The sequence below is a fragment of the Penicillium argentinense genome (assembly GCF_028826775.1).
Source record: "Penicillium argentinense strain IBT 30761 chromosome Unknown utg000011l_segment0_segment0, whole genome shotgun sequence".
Classification (NCBI taxonomy): domain Eukaryota; kingdom Fungi; phylum Ascomycota; class Eurotiomycetes; order Eurotiales; family Aspergillaceae; genus Penicillium; species Penicillium argentinense.
Genome location: NW_026622670.1, coordinates 1,520,554 through 1,537,207, shown reverse-complemented (window position 1 = coordinate 1,537,207; position 16,654 = coordinate 1,520,554). Strand labels below are relative to the sequence as shown.

At 53.0% G+C, this 16,654-nt stretch overlaps 6 protein-coding genes across 6 annotated transcripts; 5 read left to right on the top strand and 1 right to left on the bottom strand.

The window, feature by feature from the left end:
* Nucleotides 1-167: 167 nt before the first annotated feature.
* N7532_011590 (uncharacterized protein) lies at nucleotides 168-1,000 on the top strand (the record flags this gene model as incomplete). The annotated part of the gene is made up of 2 exons (XM_056624081.1): nucleotides 168-532; nucleotides 595-1,000. The coding sequence occupies 2 exons, from the start codon at nucleotides 168-170 to the stop codon at nucleotides 998-1,000; spliced, it is 771 nt and encodes a 256-aa protein (XP_056469069.1).
* A 1,293-nt stretch (nucleotides 1,001-2,293) lies between these two features.
* Nucleotides 2,294-3,051, top strand: N7532_011589 (uncharacterized protein; the record flags this gene model as incomplete). Its single annotated transcript, XM_056624080.1, has 2 exons — nucleotides 2,294-2,436; nucleotides 2,526-3,051. 2 exons carry the CDS (start codon nucleotides 2,294-2,296, stop codon nucleotides 3,049-3,051), a joined length of 669 nt encoding a protein of 222 aa, XP_056469068.1.
* A 564-nt stretch (nucleotides 3,052-3,615) lies between these two features.
* On the top strand, nucleotides 3,616-4,947 carry N7532_011588 (PQ-loop repeat-containing protein; the record flags this gene model as incomplete). The annotated part of the gene is made up of 1 exon (XM_056624079.1): nucleotides 3,616-4,947. The coding sequence occupies one exon, from the start codon at nucleotides 3,616-3,618 to the stop codon at nucleotides 4,945-4,947; it is 1,332 nt and encodes a 443-aa protein (XP_056469067.1).
* Nucleotides 4,948-8,466: 3,519 nt separating this feature from the next.
* lcb2 (putative serine palmitoyltransferase 2) lies at nucleotides 8,467-10,425 on the bottom strand (the record flags this gene model as incomplete). Its single annotated transcript, XM_056624078.1, has 1 exon — nucleotides 8,467-10,425. One exon carries the CDS (start codon nucleotides 10,423-10,425, stop codon nucleotides 8,467-8,469), a length of 1,959 nt encoding a protein of 652 aa, XP_056469066.1.
* Nucleotides 10,426-12,264: 1,839 nt separating this feature from the next.
* Nucleotides 12,265-14,407, top strand: N7532_011586 (acetoacetate--CoA ligase family protein; the record flags this gene model as incomplete). Its single annotated transcript, XM_056624077.1, has 2 exons — nucleotides 12,265-12,492; nucleotides 12,557-14,407. The coding sequence occupies 2 exons, from the start codon at nucleotides 12,265-12,267 to the stop codon at nucleotides 14,405-14,407; spliced, it is 2,079 nt and encodes a 692-aa protein (XP_056469065.1).
* A 401-nt stretch (nucleotides 14,408-14,808) lies between these two features.
* On the top strand, nucleotides 14,809-16,632 carry N7532_011585 (mitochondrial-processing protease subunit alpha; the record flags this gene model as incomplete). Its single annotated transcript, XM_056624076.1, has 3 exons — nucleotides 14,809-14,910; nucleotides 14,981-15,919; nucleotides 15,991-16,632. The coding sequence occupies 3 exons, from the start codon at nucleotides 14,809-14,811 to the stop codon at nucleotides 16,630-16,632; spliced, it is 1,683 nt and encodes a 560-aa protein (XP_056469064.1).
* Between the last annotated feature and the right edge of the window lie 22 nt (nucleotides 16,633-16,654).

The following is a 16,654-nucleotide window of genomic DNA, read 5'->3' as shown; positions in this document are numbered from 1 at the left end:
CATTCCAGAGTTCCTGTGCGGCGGAGGGTCGTGCGGGCAGGTCAGCCGCACCATGATGTAGTCACTGTATGTATGGTTGTCTGACGGCCGTCGGCTCAACTGACCGAGTCTATAAGAGATCTCGCGCCCATTCCGCTTTCACACTCTTTCCTCAACCACTCGCAATCATGGCGGATCCTTACAACCCTTATTCGTCATACCAGTCGCCAACCCCGGGCGGGGTGAGCTACTACCCTCCGGACGATCAATCTCACCAGCAAGCAGCATATCCATACCCGCAGCAGCATCCACAACAGTATCAGGAGCAGCCGCCGTTTGGAACCACTGAATATGGAAGCGCACCACCACCGGACCCAAACTACACTTACGCTCCGCAGCCGAGCCCATACCACCTCGCACCGGACGGATATCAGAACAATGCATCGGACAGAAGTTACACGCCGGTAGGACAGCCAGATTACCTCGGCCCCGTCAGCGCTCCAGGAATGCCACCCCAGGGTACTGGGAAGGTGCCTGAGAATATGGGATACTAGTGAGTGAATCCAAATTTCGCAAACGGCGGTTGGAACATCATCGAACTTACCTGCTTTCTAGTGACGGACATCCTGCCGACCAGCCAAGATACACTCCCTCGCACAGCCCGCAGCCCCCTCCCGTGTACGTCTCTGAGGCGGACAAAGAGCATACCTCGAAGGATGGAAACCCTCCCGGAAACGAAGAAGCAGGTCTGGAGGGCGACCGCGGTCTGGGAAGCTCGCTTGCCGGGGGAGCGGCGGGTTACTACTTTGGACATAAAAGGGACCATGGACTTCTGGGCGCGATTGGTGGTGCTATTCTCGGGAACTTCCTTGAGGACAAGGTGAAGGATCATCGACGGAACTCGAACGCGTCTTCCTCTTCGCATGGCCATCATGGACATGGTCATCATCACCACCACCATCATCATCGGCATAGTCGGAGCCGCAGCCATTCTCGACACCGCGGAGAAGACGATTACTGAAAGAACTTACCAAAGGCTTATGGAATAGAGGCGACGATGGTTTTGCGTGATGATTCATGACTTTATTTTTTTATGACGTTTGATATTCCTTCATCAGTGTTTCGATGCGGCTAAGCACCAATGGCTTGGTAGCATTTTCTTAGAATGGCCAAGAGGATCGGCGAGTATCGTTAGTTTTTCTGGGACTTTGTAATGAACGACACCTTACCAAGACAAGATACAGATTTATATGACCACGAATGATGATCATGATTTACATTATGGACTTTCGTACAATTTGCTTTTTCATTGGACTGCATCTTACCCCTTATTCGCAAGGTACCCAACGGACTTGGGCTCACACTCTCATCACACAATGGATCCTTCAGGAACCGGTTTTGGCGACTGACTTGGCCTTGGACAAGAACAAATGGTCGTCACAGTAAGACCGACTCTGGGCCTGTTGGAACGTGAAAATTCTGTACTGCTCGTATTCAAGCCACAACCGCCCAGGCACCTCGTATGATTCCCACCAGACCCGCACTTGCAGAACCGTCGAACAGAGTCTTTTGAACAATTTACAGATAAATGAAGAAAGGCACAGAGATGGGAATATTCTGATTTATTGATAGTAAAGAGTGAACGTGCCGTAACTAACTGCCGTTTCAGGGAAGATTCGGTATCTGACAATTGGCTAGTTCCTCGCTGACGGGTCTCCCAAACCTAATCTGAGCTTCGACCGAGCAATTTTCCCGATCAGCACGGTTGCGTGTCTGAAATAATCTTCAAAGGACCCCAGACGATCTGGTCCAGAAGCCCCTTTCCTGCAAATACGAGAAGAGTGGGAGCCCTATCTGCCGCCAGTCCCATTCCGGGGTCAACTCTCGGCCCGTTGTCTCCAATCGCCTCGTGCCTGGAAGGCTGAAGAGGTTTCTCAGGTCGATCGGTGGCCCTGGTTGGCTTGAAGTGAGCAAGAGGAGGCTTGGACCCTACATCTCGGAGGAGTTCCATCTCGACTAGTACGATCAAGGATTTGCTAATGCTCTCGCTTAACACTGCGAGTTAGGTTTGGTGGATTTAATACGAGCAAGCCATGTTCTTCTGTTTCCCGTCGGGGTTGAAATTGGGTTCTATGTAGAAGTCCCGCTGGGGCTGAAGACGTTGAAGACCCTTAAATTGGCGCAGAGGCCCTGGTTCAAGTGAGGTTTGGTTTGAGACTTGAGTTCATTCGTTTATACCCTCGCTTCACTTGATTTTCGATACATACTTTTATTATTCCCCGACAATTATAATACCTACCTTTCTTTACTCGACATGCATTCCAAGACCTTGGCTCTGCTGTGCCTCTCGGCCTCTGTCCTGGCCACTGCGGAGCTGGAGAAGAAACAGTATGGGGACTCATATGGCAGCGGCTCGGATGACTACTACAACAGTCTCATGAGTGACCTCAACAGTCTGTACGTACCTTGTCTGAGACCACATCGAGTTTGATGTATCGAACGTAGATACAGTCATCAATTTTTATCTAACAAGGACATCATGACAGGGCCACCGATACCGAATACCTTAACTATCTGACCGACTTGCCGACCGACTACTTGTCGGACTACAGCGACTTACCTACCGACTACCTGACCGATTACAGCCAATACCTGACTGACTTGCCCAGCGCAACCAACACGCTGCACGCGGGCGGCCCGGACGAGACTACTGGCACCGGCGGCTTCGACATGCCTTCCATGACCTCCTCTCCCGACATCCCCAACTTCAGCGGCGACGTGCCCCCGGCATCCATCGAGTCGGTTCTCATCACCGCCGTGCCGGCGTCCTACCTGTCACAGTTGGCCATCCCGTCTGCGCGATCGTCCATCTTCAGCGAGATTGCCAATGGTCACTACCCCCAATGGTACGAGGATCTCCCCAGCAGTGTCAAGAGCTGGGTGTCGGAGCACTATGAACCCACTGGATTGGGGGAGCACGCGGGTGGCCCCAACTCGGCGCCTTCGTCGGGCGTTGTGGCGTCGGGTCTGCTGGCTGCGGCGGGTGTGTTTGCCCTGGCGGTGTTGCTGTGAGATATTAGTGCAGTATCAAGTTGGGGGGGGGGAGGGGTGTGTCGTGTGCTTAGTATCTGGTAGTTGATAATGGACATTAGTACAATCGAGGTGATCTTCTGGGTTATCGTGGGGTATTATTCACCCCATCAATAAGCAATCCCCCATCCAATCAGCGCGAGATCGCTGCGGGCCAAACCGGGCCCATCTGGACATCGCTGATTGGTCCAGATGATGTTATCGCGTGAGTCAAGCCGGGCTGCCTCACGATTGGCGGAGTGTGGCTGAGGGTCGATGCTTCGCTGGCAAACGCAGTCAAGGCACGCATGCCCAGCACTGCCGCATTCGGCACTGCGCTCCACTGATAAGCTCAGCTGAGCGCGAGGGATGACTCGGCCTCCTTCCTTCACTCCGGGGTACACTTACACTTAGAACTCCCCCTCTAATCCTCTTCATTCATTCATCCTTTCGGTCCCGCCTGATCACTCCCCGCGCCCTCTACTCCGCGTTTTGAGTAACAGTGACAAGAGCCTCCGCAACCTTCCTGCTGAAAGACGAGACGAGAGACCAGCATTACCCCGGATTATGCCTCCTCCGCTTTTACACCAGCTCCTCGCCGGATCTCTGCCCGACCACTGCGAACCGACCTCGCCCTTCCTCACCGCGATCTCCTCACACCTCCACATCTGCCTCCCCACTCCTCTCGCGCTGATCTCCTCCGTTCTCGGCTCGTTCAGCATCGTTTCCTGGCTCTTCGCCCAGCTGCCCCAGATTTACAAGAACTACCAGCTTCAATCCACCTCCGGCTTGTCGATTTTCTTTCTTATCATCTGGTGTCTAGGCGATGCAAGCAACCTGATCGGGGCCCTCTTCACCCGCCAGGCCGGATGGCAAGTGGTAGTCGCCAGTTACTACGTCTGCGTTGATATCGCCCTCGTCGTTCAGTTCTTCTGGTATACACACTATAAACCAAGTCGATATAGAGAGTACGATGAACTCCCACGCTTGCACGATTCCGCCGATCCCGCAGCTGGCCTGCGAGAAGGTGTCCATTTGTCCGGCAACAATGCCGTGCACCAGTCCCCCGCACCGGTCAACATGGCCTCCAAGAGATCCGAGGTCCACGACATGGGCGTGCAAACCGGCTCAACGCTAAACTCCCCAGCCGGCCGCACACACTCATACACGAACGAGAAGACCAACTCTCCGCGCCGCTCCGTCCGAGTCGCCAGCAGCGCCTCCAGCCCTCCCTTCGCGCTTCCCCGCACCATTCTCATTGCCTCGCTGCTCTGCGCAGTCGTTGCAAACGCAAGTCCTACCCATGCAAAGTCCGCGCCGCATCCACCCATCTCCCACGCCCCAAGCGAAACCGTTCTCGAGATCGTCGGTCGCATCTTCTCCTGGATGTCGACATTGCTCTACCTCGGTTCGCGCCCACCACAGCTCTTCAAGAACTACCGCCGCAAGAGTACGGAGGGTCTTTCTCCGCTGCTGTTCATGGCTGCTTTTTGTGGGAATCTCTTCTACTCTAGCTCTCTGCTGACGAATCCGAACGCCTGGTCCGATTTCGAACCCTACGGCGGCGGCGGATGGGCCGATGACCATGGCAACGATCGTCTGGAATGGGTTGGACGCTCAATCCCTTTCTTCCTGGGTGCGTTCGGTGTTCTGTTCCTTGACGGCTTTATGGGCGTGCAGTTCCTCATGTATGGCCCTCGCGACGATGAGAGCTTTATTGGCGAAGACGAGGATCCCAAGCGTGGCCGGAGCAAGTGGCGCCGGGTACATGGCTGGATGCGTGGATGGATTCCATCCACATCGCCGCAGCGCGGAGAGCGTGAGCATGTTACTGCTGTTAGCTCGCAGGAGGGCCAGGCCCTTCTTGGTAATGACCGGGGACGATATGGTACTGTCTAATTGCACGTACTCTACTTTCTTGTATGGGATGGGTATCTGAAATACCTGTCTGCATCTTGGCATTTGTTTTTGGTTTCTCCCATCCTACCCTCAAGACCGAGGGTAGGCATGATACATTCACGATTTCATGACCCTGACTTTTCTGTCTGATTCATCATCGCATTGAGCCGTTGTAATTCTTGTTCCTTTTGGTCTCTCATATTGGAATAAGGCTTTGGCCATTCCGTACATCTCATCTCGAGTTCACTCTGATCTCACATTGGCGTTTCGGTTTTACTACAGGGTCGGGTTGGGGGCGGATAGATAGAGGGATTGAGACTACTGTACCTACACTGGTATAGACCATTTTCTGGTTTCTGGTTTTCGTTTGCACATCAACAGTTGGGTTGTTTGGTGTATAGTATGCACATACAGCAACTGAATTGACATTGGAGCTACCATTACATCCTCCTTTTGACATCTCTTACATGCTTAATTAGAATGCAGGTCAAACCCGCCAATTTCGACATGAACTCACATACTACCTTCAGAATATTCTTGGTATTTCAACTCACCTTATACCTGGTACTTAATATCTTACCGGGTTAGGTTACCACCTGGTCATCTGCTGAACGGCATCCAGAGCAGACAAACCATTTCTTCATCCTTCAACCCGGTGCAACGAACCATCGATGGCCATTTCGCAGTCGAATGAGCCAACCCTTTGTGCAACGTCCTCTTGTCCGATGAATGATGTTCCTCGTCATTCAACATCTGTCCATGACGAACTAGGCGGGGGGCGGAAAAACGCGCGGAAGAAGCAGCACGAGAATCTCAAAGCCATCTTGCTTCGGTGAATGATATTCCCAAATTCCCGACAGAGTCTGAGAAACCAAGAGCCGGGCTCCAGATATTCCTGATGACCCTTCATTCCGCTTTCAGGAACCACCAAATCATACCCAACTAGGATCAGACTGTTGATTGAGAGCAGGTCTACCTTTTCCTCTCGCAAAATTGATGAAGGTGGAGTTTTCGAAAACTCGCATTCTATGACATGCGGGCTGGACCTGGGCTTAAGCCCGGCTCCCTTTCCCCCTTCTCACTCTCCCTGCTCTATCTGTCTTGCTTAATTCTCTGGTTACACTTGAGGAACCTCATGTTTGGAGGAACACCAACAATTCTTCGGCCCCAACACGTGAGACGCCACAGACGCCCACAGACACAGACGATGCTGCCTTCTTAATGATGTCGAATGGGAAAACTGGCCAATATTGGATTGATTCAACGTTTGTCATCATATATTGATGCCCCAGGAGGTTCAAGCTCGGCTTCCCTGCCACATTCGGAGTAATTGGCAGACACCAGGACGCGCAACAAGAGAAGTGTCTTTCAAGGCAGATGCTGCAAACGAATACTGGGCAGTCAAGCAGGCTCCAGAACATGCATACAAAACCGCATATAATTGCGGCTTCGGCCAATATTGCTACCTGCGCATAGGGCAGACCAACAACGCCACTCCACCAAACCTATTCCTGATTGGTTCGGTTTTCGAATACTCAACCGGCCGATCGTTTACACTGCTCTCGCCGTAGTCGACTACTCGCTACTGCCCCAGCGCTTTGTGCATGGACACCAAGATCCTCCATCTCGCTGAGCTCGCGACGCAGGTCGTCAATTTCACCCAATCCGAGTTTGGATCACCTGACTCTGATCTCTTGGCAAGAGCACATTACGTTCTTGCCCGCTTCCCACTGTTATCACCATTACCGCGCCATTCCGACCCATACCCCACTGATTGGCCAATCCATGCTCCTTCCTTTCGAAGGGCGAAGAAGGACTTTCTCAAGAAAGTCGACTCACTGACGAACTGGTTGCTCGATCAACCCACATCGTCAGTCCCTACGCAGGCAGATTTGTCTGTCCCAGCGTCACCTACCCCAGTGACGCCTGTGCTAGCGACTTCCGCTTCAACAACATCTCTTCTAGTAACTCCACCAGAGGCCCATTGACGGGTGCCCCGGGAGTCTACGCACGTCTGAGACGCAAGGACCTTATTACGGGCCCAATTTCATCCCCGCATCAGAATCTGCAACAGGAAAATGACACATTCAATACGGAAGAAAAAAAATCAACGACATAACGGGGCTGCCAAAGCCTATTGATAGTGCATACCCTGGGTATACCAGCAGAGTCTTCACCGATGAGGATATTTGTGTATCGAAGAAGATAATTCGTCCTATACGGATTTGAATTTACGTGGACAGAAAACGCAGGGTCTTGGCCTCGCTGATGAGATCATTTCATATATCCAGCATGAAGACTTATCCTCTTGCTCGGTGTCAGTTTGGACACGAAGGTCAAGCTAAGCACCATCTCCATGGATAACCGGGTCGAGGGAGAGAGTGATGCAATTGTGAATACCCTGGGATATGCCGCTCAATCACTCGTATTTTAATTGCGCGCACCACAAGAGATCAATTATCTACCCACGATACTGACAGTCTCTCACAATGTTGCTTCAACTAATCACTATAGCCACCACTTTCTTCGCGGATGGCTGGACTCTCTTTAAGCCTACTTGAATTCCGTGAACCTGAGCCTAGTGTAATGATATGGACAATCAACAAATCATCTAATTATAAACAATTTACTTCGAAAGAGGTCAACAGGTATCAACCCGCCAACCAAACCAGCCCAAAGCGAGGTCAAACGTATTGTGTACACGTGTTGTATGTCTCACAAAGCCCAGTCCAATCGATCCAAGAACGCCTGTGAATATGAGCGAAAGCGAAGACGACGGAAAACTGCAAGCAATCGGTTCTCCATGCATTACCCACCACCTACCCAGGAATACTAATGGTACTCGAGGTAGTAACAGGAACAGCGATGAAGAGCATGACAACGAGCCAGCAAAGAGAAACAAATCAAACAGCCAGCCTGACCCATTGATGCAAGTTTGAGACCGGGAAAGCGGTATTAGGCAATATTCTAAGCAATATAAAAGTGACAGAGAAAAGAAGATAGGACTTAAAGGGGCAGTTCAAAGCAGGGGAAAAAAACCGAAGGGTTTTTTTCCCTCAATGAAACCGAAAGAAGATCAATATGAGAAAACGGGGGCATATTCATTCGTTGCTTGTTCGAATAATTCATGACCGGTTTTGTTTCTTTTCTTCTTGGACTCCTTTGGCACTCTCATAGCTATTCTCGGTATCAATGTGAAAAACTTCCTGCTGCACCTGTGCCAAAACATTTGACTGTAGTCGCGGAACCAACATTGAAGTAAACCCGAGAAGAGAGAAACAGGAAAGGAGGACACATGGAAGTCAAAAGACCGCGACACGGCGTGACCAGCACCAACCGGGCTCGTGCAATCAACTCCAACCGAAAGGCTCAAACCCATAATGCATCAAGTTTCAAGGCAGCATCACGTAACCGTAACGGAGAAGAGAGAAAGGAGAAAATGTCAAGTTCAATACAGGGGTGACTTGACATCCTGGACACCGCGACGGATGACATCCTCAATGCGCCACCGCGGAGGAGTCATTTGTGTTGAGCGCTTGCGGTGCCACTCCTTCTCCATCTCGGGGGAGGAGCCATCTCCTCGTTAGGAGGCATGGCGCCACCGGCGATACCGGTGGAGAACTTGAGTTGGAGAACGTTGCCAATCTCATCGCAGGCAGTCAGAACCCGGTCCAGGTCTTCCTTGGTGTGGGCAGCCGAGACACAGAAACGAGCACGGGAGGAGACCAGTGGGGTGGCCGGATAACCGACAACCACAACCGAGATCTTGCGCCGCAGCATCTCGTGCGAGAAAGCAGGCATTTTGGCCGGGTTGAAGAGAAGAACAGGAATGATGGGAGAATCATCATGGCCATACACTATAAAGCCAAGGCGCTTCAACCCGAGGCGGAGGTACCGCGAGTTGAAGGCCAATCGCTGCAATCGCTCCTCGCCCTGGCCAGGGACGAGCTCGCCGTTGATAATGCGAAGCGCAGAGGAGATTTGCATGAGAACAGCTGGAGCGGGTGATTCACCATAGAAGATACCGGAATTGGTGGCCCGAAGCTTGTCGATCATGGACTTATCAGCCGCAATGTAACCACCGTTGGCACCGAAGGATTTGGTGAGAGTACCCATGAGAACATCGACTTCAGAGGTGTCAATGCTGAAGTAGTCACACACACCACGGCCCTGAGGTCCGATGGCGCCAATAGAGTGGGCTTCATCGACGAAGAGGTTGAACTTGTAGCGGTGCTTGAGAGCGACAAGACCAGGCAGGTTGCACATGGAGCCCTCCATAGAGTAGAGTCCTTCCACAACAACCAGAATCTTCTTCCAGGGTCGGTGAGTGCGGGGCTGACCTTGAGAGATGGCCTCACGCAGCTTGAGCTCCAGATCCTTCATGTCATTGTGCTTGAACATAGCAATCGAGGCACCAGAGAGACGAGCACCAAAGCGAATGGAGGCGTGGTTCAGTTCATCAGAAATGAGCAGATCACCTTTGCCAACGAGTGCCGGGAAGACATTGGCATTGGTACCGAAACCCATCGAAAAGACCATGGACGCCTCCTTGCGCACAAATCTAGCAATCAAATCCTCCACTTCGATGTGCAGATCTTGGGTACCGGTTTCCGCGCGGGTGCTGGGGGTCGCAATTCCGTATTTGCGGACAGAGTCCTCCGCGATGTCGGCGCAAGGTCCCTCCGATTGGGCAAACCCCAGGTAATTGTACGAACTTAGGTTCAGAGTATCCGTGGTGGTGCCAGTCAGGTAGAAGTGCTGGTTATGGTCGTCGGTCGCCCGGTCAATCAGGGTGATGGTTCGTCCGGGGACACCGGTCACGGGGCGCTCGAAGCAGTCGTTGATGCGCAGCTTGAGACGGCGCACATAGAAGTTATCGAAATCGCTGTTGAGGGCACCGTAGCCGTTGCGGGGCTTCAGGTGTCGGTAGTTTTCCTCGCGGAAACGCTTGCCGAAGAAATCGCGGACATGTCCGAAAGCAATTAGGATTAGGTAGCTGATATAAGTCGTAAGCAGGTAATAATACGGCGGCTCGTCCATCACCGGCTCCGGGAAGACACCGCCAGGGTGTCGACTCGAGTACCGGTGGGAGGGGTGACCGATGGGGCCGAATTGGGCGTGTTGCTTGGCCTGCCGGCGGGCCTCCTCAGGGGTCGGAGGCTGAAAGAGCGTGGTAGACATCTCGTCCATGTTCTGGTTATCGGCGGTGGCCGTGGACAGGGAGATCGTCGGTAGGGACAGTGATGCCGAGCTAATCGGCGGAGCGGTGTTAGGATTCCCAATGGCCAACTGTGGAGCCGCCTGTGTAGGTTGAGGCTCGGCCTTGGATTTCGGAGAGACCGAGAACAATTGGGACAGGCGATTAGATTTGACCGAGGGCGCCTTGATGGCGATACCGCCCTTTCCCGAGGAAGGAGAAAAGGACGGCGAGTTGGAAGTGTCGTTGGAGGAGGAGGTGCTGCTAAACCGACGAGGCATCGCAGAGGGAAGCCGCGATTGAACTTGGTTCGACGAGCAGGGGCGCGGCGTGAGTTCACGCGTCCGGACAGACGATCGAGGCAGGGACTACCCACAGGGGTAGGTGGATAGTAGAATCGGTGTAGGAAAGGAAGGAATCAACCCAGCGTCGAGACTCTCTTTCTCAGTCTGACGGTCCGAGCTTCGTTTTTTAGTCCGACAACAACCGGAGGCCAAATCTGAATGATGCCGAAAGATCGTCAGCTGGGATCGGTCTCAATGGGGTTCAGCGGTCGATTTGTCGGGGTTGGAGAAGCGGCGGTCGGGTCGAGGATGACAAGAACGAAGTTGGCCCGAGGAAAAATTGCAGGAAAAGACGTACCTCCAGGTGACAATTGTCGTGGCAGGCGGGATCCGAAGACCTCCGGGCAGGGCTTAGAAAATTGTGGCTTCGCACGTGGAATGGGGGCGAAGGAAAAAAGGAGAACAAGGGGCGGGGGAGGCCCAACGTTTAGGAACAGAATACCCGTCTCCGTCCCGCGCGCGAAACAGATCTTGAAGTCGGGATGTCGTTCGATTTGGGGGAAGGAGGGGAGGAGGAAGGGGGAGATTCGATGGAGCAGGTAAATAACGCCTGTACTGCGTATAGCCATCATGCACCAGGTCCACCACCTGGTATTGCATTCGGAACATGGACGATACCGGCAATACCAGGCGTCCGAGGAGCGAGCCCCGTAATTTACAATAGAAATACAGTCGAGACTTTTTCTTCGCCGGGGCCCACCAGCGGGTTCTGGTCTGCCAGGGCAGAATTACAGATGCATCATGCATCCCCACCGCTGCTGCACGGGATAACTGCTGCTTTTTGCAACATAGGATTTCCGGTGGGGAAGGGCAAACCGCATAGGAGTCGACATGACTGGGGCCCATGCTGCCTAGAGTCGATCGATCGACATGTCATGTCCCTTAGATACTAGTCAGTGGAAATGCTGTAGGGTACCTATAACTAGCGGGCACTGCCTATGAGAGTGTCGTCCAATACTGGGGGTGGCCCTGGAACCCAAAAACGAGGTCAAACAGGATGGTGGCCGAAAGGGCGCTGCGATGATGTCGAGATAACCAGATGGTCATGCTACGTGGGGGGTACCTTACAACAGATGAAAACGGTCGAGGTCGAGATCAGAGAGGTCCAGTGTGCCGACTACCCCTGAGGGTCCTGTACAATACTAGTTAGTAGTAGCTGTAGTTACCTGGAAGCACGTGGCCTGAGGCAGAGATGTCACCCAACTTCCGCATTCCGCATCGGAGGGTCGCAGCAAGTAGAAGAGCCCTTCGGTAATAAGACGTGGGGGAAAAGTGTTGTAGAAGCGTTGAAGATTTAGATTCTGGGAACCTCTCCCTTTCACCAGACGGGCTCTCTGCTGTTAGTTATAGGCACCTGCTGGTACTTGATCGTTCTGGCGGCTCCGTCTTCAAACTACCCGCAGCCGCGGAGGCGGCAAGCATACCCGATCTATTCCGCCCCGCGATCCCTTGTTGGCCGCTTGGGGCATCCAATTGTGCGACTTGCCTCTGACCTGCTCGCATCTGCTTGCATTGAGTTCCACTCCTGCACGGTCAATCCCGGCCCAAAAAACCCAGATTTGCCCCCAGCGATATACAACTTGGGAAGACTTTGACCTCGTGACACTCCCGGCGGCCCATCTGATCTCCCCCTGGATCCGAAATACCCAGGGTGACCGCAGAAAACTATCGCTGGTCATTTCTTGCCTTCTGTCTTACGTCCGATTTCACTCGTCTCTCTCCGATTATTCATTGGGATTCATTTGGCCTTATTGGGACCCGCCAATTGAAGCAATCATGCCGCACATCGACGAGACGATGACCCCAGAGGTGAAGGAGCTGTGGCGTCCTTCAATCCCCGAAGCAACCCAAATTTATGACTTTATGACCAAGGTGAACAAAAAGTATGAGCTGTCGTTGTCTGATTATGAGGGTCTCTGGAAATGGAGTGTTTCCGAGCCGGCCAAATTCTGGGAAGAGATCTGGCACTATACACATATCAGGGCTCATGAGCCATACAAGAATGTAAGTTCCGGATTGCAACTACATTAGGTATGGCAAAGGCACCAGTTCCTAATGGCAACCATAGGTCATGGAATCCAAGCAAGCCATGTTCCCCCGGCCTGCATTCTTTGAAGGGAGCACGCTGAATTTCGCCGAGAATCTCCTCTATCCAGCTGCCAATCCCGATGAGAATTCAATTGCAATCATCGGGGCCACAGAGGCTGATCGCGAGTTCATCTCCTGGAAAGAGCTGCGAGAGCGTGTTCGCCAGTGTGCAAATGCCTTGAAAGAGGCAGGCCTGCAGACTGGTGACCGCGTGGCGGGGTTTGTGGGTAACAATGCTACTACAGTCGTGGCTATGCTGGCTGCGACATCCATCGGTGCTTTCTGGACCGGAGTGTCTCCAGATACCGGGGTGCATGCTGTTCTAGAGCGACTGAAGCAGATCCAACCCAAGATCCTATTCGCAGACAATGCCTCGCTCTACAACGGCAAGATTCACCGCTCGCACGCCAAGGTGCGCGAGATCGTGTCCGAACTGCCTGATTTAGAGCGATTGATCCTTATTGAAACAGCTAAGTCTCTCGACTTTGATATCCGAGAGGTCCGTCCTCAAAATGGACAGGCAGTCACCTTGGAGCAGTTTCTGTCTGCTGTTCAAAATCAAGCGGCACCGCTCCAGTTTACCAGCTTGAAGCCCGAGCATCCAGTTTATATTCTCTACTCTTCGGGCACTACTGGTGCACCAAAGCCCATCGTACACGGCTCCTTGGGCACACTTCTGCAGCACAAGAAGGAGCATCTTCTGCACTGCGAGATTCGGCCAGGTGATCGGCTCTTTTACTTTACTACGACAACGTGGATGATGTGGCACTGGCTCGTTTCTGGTCTGGCCAGTGGTGCTACGATTGTGTTGTACGATGGCTCGCCATTCCGCCCATTCGATGTCGAAGGTGGAAACGGAGAGATGGCTATGCCTCGTCTCATCGATGAGCTGCAAATCACCCACTTTGGTACCTCGGCGAAGTACCTCTCTATCCTCGAGCAGGCCGCCCTCAATCCAAGCAAACATCAGCATCGTCCCGTGAGTCTCAAGACTATGAAGGCCATCTTCAGCACTGGCTCCCCACTGGCCCCTTCGACTTTCGAGTACATTTACTCGTCCATTCACCCCGATATCATGCTGGGCTCTATCACGGGCGGCACAGACATTTTGTCCCTGTTCTGCTCTTGCTGTCCAATCTTGCCTGTCTACACAGGCGAAATTCAATGTCGTTCCCTTGGCATGGCCGTTTCGGTGTTTGACCATGCCGGCAAGGATATTAGCGCCTCGGGCGAGCCAGGAGACCTGGTTTGCACAACTCCCTTCCCAGCACAGCCTGTTATGTTTTGGCCTCCGGGCCCGGCTGGCCTGGAGAAATACCGAAAGAGCTATTTCGACGTATTTGGGCCTTCGGTCTGGCACCACGGAGACTTTGTGTGCCTGAATCCACAGACTGGTGGAGTGGTCATGTTGGGCCGCAGTGACGGCGTGCTGAAGCCATCTGGAGTTCGATTCGGAAGTGCAGAGATCTATAATATCTTACTGAAGCACTTCGCCGACGAGGTTGAAGATTCCCTATGTGTTGGACGGAGGCGAGAGGGCATTGACACGGATGAGACCGTGGTTCTCTTCGTGAGACTCGCTCCTGGCAGTACTACTGACGTGAAGGAGCTTTCGTCGCGGATTCAATCAGTGATCCGCAAGGAATTGAGTCCACGTCACGTTCCTGGTGTCATCGACGTCTGTCCAGAAATCCCAGTCACCTCCAATGGTAAGAAGGTTGAGAATGCGGTCAAGCAGATCCTGTGTGGACTAAACATCAAGATCGGGGCCAGCGTTGCTAATGCTTCTTGTCTTGAATGGTATCGCAACTGGGTATCTGAAAACCCATGATCGTGTTGATTGATTTGGATTCAAGATTGCAATGTGGACAAGGAAATTATGCGGCGGCTACGGTGTTTGAACTTAATGTCATCATCCTAGTTCTAGACTATGGTACTTGATCAGCAACCATTAATGAAAAATCTTTAGAATAGTGCCTTTGAGTTTTCTGCGTAATTTAAAATGCTAACAAGGGCTTATTACAATTAATCTCAGCTTGTTATAGGCATTGGAGTCGATTATCATCGTTCAAATCATGCCACGGATTATCTAATCGAATTCGGCGCAGTTCTCCGGAATCGATTCTTCGCCGCGCTGAACTTCCGACCTCCGCAAGATCTGAAACCAAAGCGTGCAAAACGCATAGTTTTTGATTCCGTTGGAACCTTCACGCGTGTCGGATCAAATCAATCATGCGCCGCTCTGCATTGCGGGCCCTCGAGTCCGCGAGGCCCATCGCCCGAGCTCCTCGCTCGGTGTCGAGGAGCTTTGCTACCCTTAATGATTCCGCCAAGGTAAGAGACCTATGAACATCCCCGTTCATCCCTCTGACCTCTAACAAAAGTTCTCGTTGGATTTCAACAGGATCCATCCGACCTTGATCAGATTACCACACTCCCGAACGGAATTCGCGTCGCCACCGAGTCATTACCGGGTCCCTTCTCAGGCGTCGGAGTCTACGTCGATGCCGGCTCTCGCTACGAAGATTCCAGCCTGCGCGGAGTCAGTCATATCATGGATCGCCTAGCATTCAAATCGACGAAGCAACGTTCCGGAGATGAGATGTTGGAGGTCCTTGAGGCTTTGGGAGGCAACATCCAGTGCGCCTCCTCGCGAGAGTCATTGATGTACCAGTCTGCCAGCTTCAACTCGGCGGTCCCGACCACCCTGGGTTTGCTGGCAGAGACAATTCGGGATCCTCTCATTACCGATGAAGAGGTACTTCAGCAACTTGCGACCGCGGAGTATGAGATTGGTGAGATCTGGGCAAAGCCGGAACTCATCCTGCCGGAGCTGGTCCATATGACTGCTTACCAAGATAACACACTGGGCAACCCTCTGCTTTGCCCCGCCGAGAGACTGGGCGAAATCAACAAGGCTACTGTCGAAAAGTACCGAGAGGTCTTCTATAATCCGGATCGAATGGTGGTGGCGTTCGCTGGAGTCCCTCATGCGGAGGCCGTCAAACTCACCGAACAATACTTTGGCGACATGCAGGCGAGAGACATTACCAAGGGTCCTGTCCTGTCCGGATCCGGTATTGATTCTACCCTTTCCGACTCCCACGCTGCGGCGAAGGAGGGTCAGATCCCGACCGTTCCTCAATTCACGGCCACGTCGACTGTGACCAGCCCTGCCGCGTCGCAAAACACGAACTCCTCGTTCCTTTCGAAGCTTCCTTTCCTCAAGAAACTCTCCACTTCCTCACAGAAAAATGCCGTCGTCGAGCCTCTTGACCCATCTCTTATCGAGCCTTCGACATTGGATCTCCGCCGACCCGCTCACTATACCGGAGGTTTCATTGCCCTCCCCGGATTCCGCCACCCGCCAACCCGATGCTCCCCCGGCTGAGCCACATTCACCTCGCTTTTGAGGCGCTCCCTATCTCTTCTCCGGATATCTACGCTCTTGCTACTCTCCAGACCCTGCTGGGTGGCGGTGGCTCCTTCTCGGCTGGCGGCCCCGGAAAGGGCATGTACTCCCGGCTTTATACCAACGTGCTAAACCAGCACGGCTGGGTTGAAAGCTGCATTGCTTTCAACCATAGCTATACCGACAGCGGTATCTTCGGTATCTCTGCCTCCTGCAGCCCGACTCGGACTACGGAGATGCTCGAGGTGATGTGCCGCGAGCTGCAGTCTCTTACCTTGGACAATGGATACTCTGCTCTGCAGACACAGGAGGTCAACCGCGCAAAGAACCAACTGCGTTCTTCGCTGCTCATGAACCTTGAGTCTCGCATGGTGGAACTCGAAGACCTTGGACGTCAGGTCCAGGTGCACGGCCGCAACGTCGGCGTCCGCGAGATGTGCGAGCAGATTGAAGCCTTGACTGTTGAAGATCTCCGCCGTGTGGCCCGTCACGTTTTCGGTGGCCACGTCCAGAACAACGGCCAGGGTACTGGCAAGCCAACAGTTGTCCTGCAAGAGGGCGAGCTGGAAGGATATAAACCTCGGTCTTTCCCCTGGGAGGAAATCCAGGAGCGCATCTCTCGGTGGAAGCTTGGCCGGAGGTAAATAAATTATTTCGCTTGCGAGT